General features: G+C 39.7%; 1 protein-coding gene across 1 annotated transcript in view; it reads right to left on the minus strand.

Annotated features, from left to right (window-relative positions):
* The window catches only part of tmem88a (transmembrane protein 88 a), a 4,322-nt gene extending 3,048 nt beyond the window's left edge, over positions 1-1,274 (minus strand). The window contains exon 1 of the mRNA XM_037687473.1: positions 969-1,274. Within this exon, the coding sequence (XP_037543401.1) occupies positions 969-1,274 (306 nt within the window). The remainder of the gene's footprint in view (positions 1-968) is intronic.
* Positions 1,275-10,323: the final 9,049 nt, after the last annotated feature.

Genomic DNA, 10,323 nt, shown 5'->3' on the forward strand with positions numbered 1-10,323 from the left:
ATTTATTTTATCTTATTTGTATTTATTTATTTATTTATTTTGTCATTTTCATCTTTGTGTATGTCTAGATTTGGGAAAAAGAAGACAGCCAATGTCATGTCTTCGTTCACCCGAATGTAGACATACACAAAGCTGGAAGTTGGCACATTGCTTATTTTCAATTTATCCATTTCACAAGGTTTACATGTAGGTGTTTACATGTTTGTGTTTACATGTTTGTGTTTACATGTAGGTGTTTACATGTAGGTGTTTACATGTAGGTGTTTACATGTATGTGATGGAGGTGGCCATCTTGGATTTTGATAAATTTATTCAGGTCACAAGATGGATGGACAAACAGACAGACTAAGGAGACAAAGACCATCAATTAAAAATTTATTTATTTTTAAAAATTCCTGGAGTATTTGTTGCTGCTAATGTAGGACCTGTCCCAAAACTGTCTCAAACTTGTCTCAGTTTACTTTTTGTAAATTTAAACCCCTAAAGTTGTATTTAATTTTATTTTTTTGCCGATTTGTGATTTTTTTTTTAATGTTCAATGTGATTCAAAGTAATTAATTATGAATTTTTTGTAAATTTTTATTTTGCCGTCTCGTCCCTGACAGCTGCAGCCCCGTGAGATCCTACATGTCTTTAGTTTTTGAGTTTGATAAATGCTTTGAACTGATGAAACACAAATCCATCAGTATGCAGCTAAACCTGCTGGATTCTTCATGTTGCTTTTAGAGTCCTCAGTAATCCCACAATGCACTGCACACAGAAACCTGAGCAGTGTAGTCACAGCTGCTAAAAATTAAATTAAGCTGCAGGAAGATCCATTTAAAAACCTGTGGAACCGGGGTCAGACCTCCAGAACAACAGCTCCCTCTCCGTGTCGAGGGCAGTTGACATTCCAAGGAGTCTGATTGACAGGCCTCACAGAGGAAGTCATAACGTCTACACTGTGCTCTTTAAATCTAAATCCTTACCGTGGAGTGGCAGAGGAAGCCGAACACGATCATGACGAGAGCCGGCGTGAGGATGATTCCGAACACGACGCTCGCCAGCCCGCCGTTGATCAGGGCGATGACCAGGTTCTGCGCGGTGACCAGCACGGAGCATGCCCAGCAGTCCAGAGACCCCCTCAGCTCCAGGGGGGCGTCCGCAGCCTCGCAGTTACTCGTAGAATAGGGAGGTGGCACCATGACCCCTGACCCCGCCCTGGAAGGGGAGCGGGCCTCAGAGGGGGCCTCGGACACCGTCTTCTCGAGCGTCGCGCTCCGTGACAGACTCATCGTGTCCTGCAGGAAAACAATCCAAGTGTCCGAGTCAGGAACGTGAACATAAATCTGATTTAATGTGACCTTATTAAAGGATAGTTTGGCTATTTTAAATACAGAGAGCTCTTGAACCACCTGACTGATTCAAAAATTAAAGACCTGATCAGTAAAAGTCTGACGGGACAGAAGAGCTTCATCACAGACCAGCCAAGACTGAAAAAAAAAATCTATTCTTCAAAGTTTCATAACAATGAAAGATAATATTTTGCACATCTTCCTGCTGGTTATTGTGTGAATGTTTATGAAGAATTCACACTATTGTGATCCATTTGTCTTCTGTATGTTTTTGGCATCTTTCTCATTCCACAATTTTTGTGCTTTTTCAACAAGTCATAAATCAACATGTTCAGCTCCTTCAGAAAAATCCTGCTGTGACTTTAGGTATTGGTGAAACTTCTAGCTTTTTGAAATATTTAGCCTTTTCCACCATTCTTTTCTCATAAAAAATGAATTGGGCTCATTTTACATCCTTCAGATCTTTAGATCTGTTTACAGCCTTTTACTGCTCCTTTCACATTTTGTTCAGCTTCAGCTTCTTTCAGCTTCCTTGTGCAAATTTAAACTGCTTTTCAGCTACTTTCAGTTGTTTTTTTCAGCTGTTTTGTTTAATATCTCAGATTATTTCTAACATCAACATTTTTGTGCTTCTTCTAGCTTCTTTCTGCTAATTTCAGCTTGTTATGTTCCTTTCAGCTTATTTATATAAGCAAGTTTAAGCTTTTTCTGCTATTTCAGCTACTATTTAGCTTTTTATGCTAATTTTTAGCTTTTTAGTTAATTCCACATTCTTAGCTCTCTTTTCAACGTTTTTCTGCTTAATTCAATGTGCACTCTCCACCTCCTTCTGGCAATTTAAACTTCTTTCTGCTTTTTTTAGCTACTTTTCATCTGTTTTTTTTTTAATTATTTTTATTTTCATATTTTTTCAGACAATTTCCACTTTTTTGTGCTAATTTATGCTTCTTTCAGCCTATTTGGGCAAACATGTTCTTTCTGCTTTCTGTTATCTTCTGCTAATTTAAGCTTGTTCTAGCCTTATAGCTGCCTTTTTAGCTTTTTATCTAATTTCATCTGTTCCCAGATAAATTCAAGTATTATGTGGTAATTTCTGCTACTTTCAGCCTAATTAACTTCTTTCTACTAATTTCAGCTTATTATGCTCCTTTAAGCTTTTATCTGCAAATTTAAGCCTTTTCTGTTATTTCAGGTACCATTTAGCTGTCTTTATGCTAATTATAGCTTTTTCAGGTAATTTCACATTGTTTGAGCTCATTTCAGCTCCTTTCACTTCATTCTGGTAGCTTAAGCTTTTTTCTTCATTTTCAGCGATTTTCAGCTATTTTCTTTGCTAATTTAGGCTGTTAGCTCATTTCCCAATTTTTGTGCTAATTTCTGCTTATTTAAACCTGATTCAGCAAACTTGTTCTTTCTGCTTTCTTCTAACTTGGGTTTCTTCTTCCATATCAGCAGTTTTTCAACAAGTTCTTCATCAACAAGCATCCACACTGTATTTTCACAGGAAATGCAATTTCTCTAGTACAGCGATTCAGCTGGTGGCCCCGGGTCACATCTTGTCTCAGGAGGAGCACAGCCCGGCCCACTGAGAATTCACTCATTCAAAATAACAATAAAATAATGAGATTAATTGCTGAATGTCAAGCTGTCAAACGTTTTGGCTTTCAGTAACTGTGAAGACTGAAGCTATTCTGAAACAGCAAAGTTGACTTTAGAAATGGTTTGACCTAAAAGATAAGCCTTTATCCGCTCGTCATAAAGGTCAAACCCATTCACAAAATGGATTTCAGCCATCGTATAATCGATACAACCCTTAAAGTTTCATAGCTGTTGATGTAAATGCTTTTATGTAATCATTTACATTATCATCAGTTTTGCATCCTATTTTTTTTTCATGAGATATAATGAAATTTCTGCAGACGAGTCCCAGGCTGTACGAGGAGTGCTACAGGTAGGTGCTGCTGCTCATTGTACATACAGAAAGAATGACATAAAGTATATATATATGTGTGTGTATGTGTGTGTGTGTGTGTGTGTCAGGGTGTTGTCAGCTCGTCACTCTCGTCTGAATTCATCTCTTTCTCCAAACTGAGGTCATTCAAAGAGTTATCTACAACAGGTAAGATACTATTTGCTTACAATTTTCCCACAAAAATTATCTTCAAAATGACCAAATTTTTCTTAAAGCCGTTGATAGAAGTTTAAATTTGCACTGAACAAACAATATATGAACTTCAACTGTTGATGTGATTTAGCCAACACCGAAGCATCTTTAATTCCCTTTGATGAAAAAAAAAAATCATTCTTGTCTCTGATTCCTCCCGTCCATCCAATAAAACCCTAGAGCTGTCCAAAGCCCCCCCATTAAGTAACGGATTCTTGAAAAAGGTGATGAAATGTGTAAAGTCAACAAATTCACTGCTAAAGAGGAAATGGGCCTCACTGACTCCACCCCTCCGTCGAGGCTTCAGGATAACCATCACCCAGAACAATGAGCTAAAAAAATCTCACTAATCATCAGAGCTGGGAGGAACAAAAAACGTCATTCATTTATAATTTCATGGTATTTTAGAAACTACACAGAGATTAATTTAGCGTTTAATAAATATTGGCTACTTTAGCTGCATTTTGAAGCAGCTGGGATCCATTAATGTGCTCCTGCTTTCTGCAGATGTTCTTAAAGGCAGATAATTAAAAGGACTAATGAAAGATTCATGCACGTTGTATGAACGAACACTTCAGTTTCCAGGTCAAACATCTCCTCTGAGCTCCACTAACACAAATGTCTGAGTTCTGTGGTTGATGGGATGGATCGCCCTTCATGCTGCTGTACTCACCCTGTGGTGTCCCTGGTGATCTGCAGTCCCAAGTACAGCTGTGTCCAAAACGTTTGGTTCTACAGCTCAAAATAAAACTCGAATCTTCTTCTCTTTCTGAAGACACTAACGGTAAATTGAAGAGGCTGAACTTGGATGGAGTTGTGCGTTCCCGCTCGGCGCTTCCTTCCCTCACATTCTGCTTCCTCGCTGACTCCAGCTCCAGATACGAGGCTGCATCCTGTGTTGCCTCAAACGGGAATGCTGTGAAAGCAGGCTGGGCCCTGTTAAAGACTCCCCCTTTAGGTGTTGGGGGGGTGATAACCCCTGGAAGCAGGGGGAGGGAGGACATGTGTTTATTTGGACAGATTTGTTTTACTCTCTCACTGAGCACTTTCTCCTCTCATCTGTCACACACTGATAATTCTGGGTGTGACTTTTAACTGCAGGGATGATTTTTTTTATTAAACGTTTGTGTTAAAAAATATAATAATCTGAATTCATTCACCTCGGCCGCTCCGCAGCATCGCAGAGCTCTGACGCGAGAAGGTAACAGGCGTGCCAAAGTAGTTTAAGATGTTTCAGAGGCAGGAATGACAGAGGTCTGACCTTTGACCCTTTGATGAAAAACAGATCTCCACTTTCAGAAAATATAGGGAAGTGAGGACGGGGGGAGAACGCTGACTAATTTGGTGGGGAAAAGAGGCTGTTGTGGGACTGATAAGGAACTGGAGGGGCTCCGTTCAAACAGTGATCTGTTTTACTCTCTCCCTGTGGATGTCTTTGTTCTTTCTCCTTACTTAAGCTCCAAAGGGAATGAGAGCACTTACAGAGTGAATACACTGTTTCTTTTTGTGGAAAAGAGTAAATAGTGTCTCACCTGTTGCAAAAACCCTCTTTGATTGATCAGTTTGAAGAAATGCAGTTTAAAGGTCAAATGAAAAGAGTTTTGAAGCTAACATGAGAGAACGTCATAAAAGGTGCTTGTTGTCAGAGTCGCACATTTAAAGAAATTTACACTAATTTTATATTAATTCTGGCTCAGCTGGTAGAGCTGTCTGTTCTCAGTAAGAAGGTTGCTGGATTGACTCCCTGGGTGGAGTTTGAATGTTCCTTCTGTGCATGCGTTGGCTTTCCCCGGTACTCTACAAACCAAAAACATGCATGTTAGGCTGATTGGTAACTCTAAGGTGTGAGTGAGAGAGTGAATGATTGTTTGTCTCTGTGTCCCTGTGATGGACTGGAGACATGTCTCCAGTGTCCAACGCCTCTTGCACAGTGACTACTGGACATGGACATCAGTGACCCTTATGACAAAAAGAGGAAGAAGTTGATACAGATAATTAATGGGTGAAAAGAAAAACAGACTTGTGTCTCTTTGGCATTTTGCTTGATCCAAAGTGTGACGCCGTCAGTGTCAAACAGGATTGTGAAGAAAGAAGTGAATCGAAATAGCTAGAAAGAGATCAGAGGCAGCGCAGGGTGACAAACATTGGCAAGAGGAGGGGACTATTTTATTCCCCACCAGGTGCAATGGCTGAGCCAAGGGGAGGCTCACGATGGCCTTGGCCACCATACATTAATCTTTGTCCACCCCAACCATTTGAGGAAATTATCATTTTAACAGCATAGAGGAAGCTCATATGATAGAGGTGACCAGTTTACATACAGTATATACAGGTATTTTTGGTGGCAGCCATCTTGGATTTTGAAATGGGAACCCAGTTTTTGATAGGAACCTTTTTATGCCTAGATGTAGCCACACACAAAAATGGAAGTTGGTACCTCACTTCTTTGTCCAAGTTATCTCGCTCACAACATACATGGATGAACAGACAGATGGACAGTTTGATGGAGGGTGTTTCCTATTCTTCCTCCTTTTCGATCTGCAACAGGGGACAATAAAATAAGCAAGAAAATTGTCAAAACATAGTAAACTAAGTGATAAAGTGAGTGAATTTTATAACATATGATATGAGTATGAGAGGAGGAATCCTTTCATGATTTGTGTAAAATATATTCTGTTACTAGTGACAATCTGCTACTACCTGATTTACACCAAACATTGCCTTTAATATTCCCATAACAGAAGTTATGGTTATTGCACAGCAAAATTGCCACATTTTACATTTCAATGACAAGAACCTCGGGAAAATCTGTTATCACTAGAGGTGTGGCGGTACTAGCTTTTTCCGACCGAGCACAAGAACTTCAGTTTGGGTACATGCCGATACTAAAGACCAATATGGAGTAGTTACTTAAGCATTACACTATGACTTTAGAAACATTTATTTTATTAAAAACACAACAAACAGTGTGCTGTCTTAATATAAAGTGTTTATCTTAATATATAGCCAAACTATGGACATTTATTTTTCTATTTTGCTTTCGGTTACATGCAAAGTGGAAGAGGAAATGACGTTACCAACCATGAAATTTGTATTGATCCAAAGTATCAGGGTGTACCAGTCCAAAGTATTGGGGTGTTCTTATAAGTACAACTATTTGAGGCCATTCCATGTTGCCAACCCGGTCCTTGGGTTTGTCATAGTGTTCATGTGGTGATCTTTTTCACAATTAACAAAGAGTCTTCACTGGATTCTTGAGATCCAGCTGTTGGTTCCAGGTTTGTACTGGTTGAATATCCATTTCTTCAAAGCCACCGGTGCCACTGCCAGCGTTCCGTCACCGCTATATTTGGAACCAGTGACATCATCAACCATGGATGGTAAGTACTATCCCATTTTGGGAATTTTACACAAAAACACTAAAAACAAGTCATTAATTTTTTTAATTAGAGAAATGGACTTGAATATGAGTTTCAACATTCAGACTGAATGTTTTTGTTTTTCAAGAGTTTAAAAGAAAAAAATATACTGAATCAAAATGTATTGCGCTTGATGAGAACGCTGTGCTACAATTATCTATATCTCTGTCGGTTTTACGTTACACAAACATTTACCTGAAAATATATGTTGTTTTATTTGTGTTTGATTTTGCTAGCACAGTTAGCAGCAGCAGGAGACGAAGCTAACTCACAGGGGCTCTTCTGGCACGAGCTAACTCAAATTTCTGCCTAATGTAAAACTACCAGCGGTGTAAAGGTTTAAGCAATCATCTATGCATGAATAACTGACATTTTGAAAATTGGAAGTATTTTTAACAGCATAGTTTAGTTTAGTAGCTGGTCTGCTTGAACTCCTACTTAGCGTTAGTTTGCTGATACTGCTAGCCGCTGCTGCAGTTTTTTTCATTCACATAATCATAAAAATTTTGCAATGCAATGCGTAAAAGTTTAATTTAAAAAAATTGTGTTTACGTTAACTAGGGTTTTGAAGATAAGACATAATTTGAGACAAATTTTGCTTTAGCCTTAGCCGCTTTTGGTGTTAGCCTGTCAGTCCTGATGGAATTAAACTCTATTTCTTCAAAGTGAGTCCATTTTTGGCAGAACTCCCACTTCATGACTGAACAATTCTTCAAAGAATGTGAGGGGGAATGTGGGTGTATGTGCCATCGAGAGTGCCACAGTATATGGATGTCAGGGCCTGAGTCAGCTGGTAGAGGAAGAGCAGTCTTCCTGTCCTTGAAATGGGGATATCCGCTGCTGTTTTGTGTCCACATTGTGCTTGCAGTGGGCCTGCAGGTCCGCCAAACTCATGTCCTCTTATTTAAGGACAGGAAGAAAGGAGCCTCTCTTGGCGTGCAGCAATGTAAAGGCTGTTGGTGATCGCTTCCTTGGACATAAATAATTCCAATTTGCCATTAAGGTTGTTCGCTAAGTGTCTGACAACATTAAGGCTGTTTCAAGACTTGAGTCCGGTTATTAGTTTAATAAAACATTCAGTTTATTAATTGATCATTTTGATTTTTTTTTTAATGCATTGCAAACAAGCTGCCATTGCAACGGACAGAAGAAGAAAAAATACTGTAGTAAAAAATAAATGAATAGTTTATCAACACCAAGAGAAGCAGACGGATCCAGTAGAGCCACCTAGGGGCTATCATCAGGACAGATCTATTTAGACTGGGGGCCTAAACAGGTAACCAAATAATTTGAGACAATTGAGACCAGCTATGCTCAGCTTTTGGTAAATCAGCTCTGATTCAGAAATGATTTTCAGATGTGGTCAGGATCTGGGCGTTTGGATGAGGGTCACCAGTGGGTAACCTTTGGACCAGGAACACATGTTGAAACCTAAATTTGAGTTTCAAAATTCAGACTTGAGCTAGTCTGTTTTAACTGATTTGGAGTCAATTATACAATTTAGATGTTCAAAAGAGAAAAACATTAATTTGTCATGGAAATTTGTGCTAAACTAATAAAAATAATATTCAATTCAATTCAGTTTAAAAAATGGATGGATGGATGGATGGACAAACGAGAACTGAAGCCTTCAGGTGCTTCAAACGGTGCCACGAGACTGAAGCAGGAGGACTGAATTCAGCGGAGAAGAGTTCAGCTCAGAACCGTGAAGTGAAGGGTGTTAGGACACCTGACAGAATCGGAGCTGCTCTATTCAATTCAATTCAATTCAGTTTATTTATATAGCACCAAATCACAACAAAGTTGTCTCAAGGCACTTTACAGGAACATTCACATACATAAAAGCCAATTAGTAAAGTTCTCTATCTAAGGAATCCAGCAGACAAGTTGAATCTTGGCTTCGTTGCAGTCTCCCATCCTGAGCAAGCACAGTGGCAACAGTGGAAAGGAAAAACTCCCTTTCAAAAGGAAGAAACTTCCAGCAGAACCAGGCTCAAGACAAGCAGCCATCTGCTTTGACCGGCTATATATATATTTGAAACATATGTCTTGCATGTGTGTCCTTTGTGATTTTGTAACCATTTTACCATGTTCGTGCAATTACATGTGATCGATCCTATGTTTTACCAAAAGGGAACACAAGTGAAAAATACATTAAATTCATGTGGCGTGTCCATGAGGGACGCTGTTTTAAATGTTGCAATGCATGTTGGTGCATTCAGAAAAACAAGTGAACACTTAAAACATTTACAATGTCTGTTATATTCATTCCATGCCCCAAGAACCAGCTTTGGTAAGCCATGGTCAGAGCACCAAGATCTCTGCCTTTGGCTGCCACCCATGACACTATGCACCTTATTACTTTTTCCTACAGGAAAGTGGAACTATGTAATTCAGGCTGAGCCCCATGAGTGGGGGTCCGGTCACTAGTCACCCACCAATGAGCCCTTTCCCAAGGCCTAGCTCCAGAGCAGGGCCGCAACAACCTATGTCCGGGTGAGGGATATTGAGCTCCTTGTTGTCTTTTGTCCATTTTAATATTGTGAATTGTTCTTTGTCTGACTTCTCAGCTAGACCCAATCTGCCTTGGGAGTTCCTACCAGGGGTAATTACCTCCAGCATTATAGCTCCTAGGATCTTTCAGGGACGCAAACTCCTCCACCCCGATAAGGAGCCAATTTCCCATCTAGAAAAGCCAGTTGAGGTGGTTTGGGTATCTAGTAAGAATACTCCCTGGACACCTTCCTAGGAAGTTTTCCAAGCATGTCCAACTGGGAGGAGACACCAAGAACGACCCAGGACGTGCTGGAGAGACTATGTCTCTTTTCTGGCTTAGTAATAACTTGGAATCCCACTGGAAGAGCTGAAAGAGGTGGCTGTGGAAAGAGATGTCTGGGTCTCCCTACTCAAGCTGACCCAGCTTTGGAACAAGTGACCGATAATAGATAAATGAACAGATGATGTAATGTTCATGATGCGTTCATGTTACAGTGCCTTGCGAAAGGATTCGGCCCCTTGAACTTTTCAACCTTTTGCCACATTTCAGGCGTCAAACATAAAGATATCAAATTTAAATTTTTTGTGAAGAATCAACAACAAGTGGGACACAATCGAGAAGTGAAATGAAATTTATTGGATGTGTCAAACTTTTTTAACAAATAAAAAACTTAAAAGTGGGGCGTGCAATATTATTCGGCCCCCTTGCGTTAATACTTTGTAGCGCCACCTTTTGCTGCAGTTACAGCTGCAAGTCTCTTGGGGTTTGTCTCTATCAGTTTTGCACATTGAGAGACTGAAATTCTTTCCCATTCTTTCTTGCAAAACAGCTCGAGCTCAGTGAGGTTGGATGGAGAGCGTTTGTGAACAGCAGTCTTCAGCTCTTTCCACAGATTCTCGATTGGATTCA

The sequence above is a fragment of the Nematolebias whitei genome, chromosome 14 (genome assembly GCF_014905685.2).
Source record: "Nematolebias whitei isolate Nwh7 chromosome 14, NemWhi1, whole genome shotgun sequence".
Taxonomy (NCBI): domain Eukaryota; kingdom Metazoa; phylum Chordata; class Actinopteri; order Cyprinodontiformes; family Rivulidae; genus Nematolebias; species Nematolebias whitei.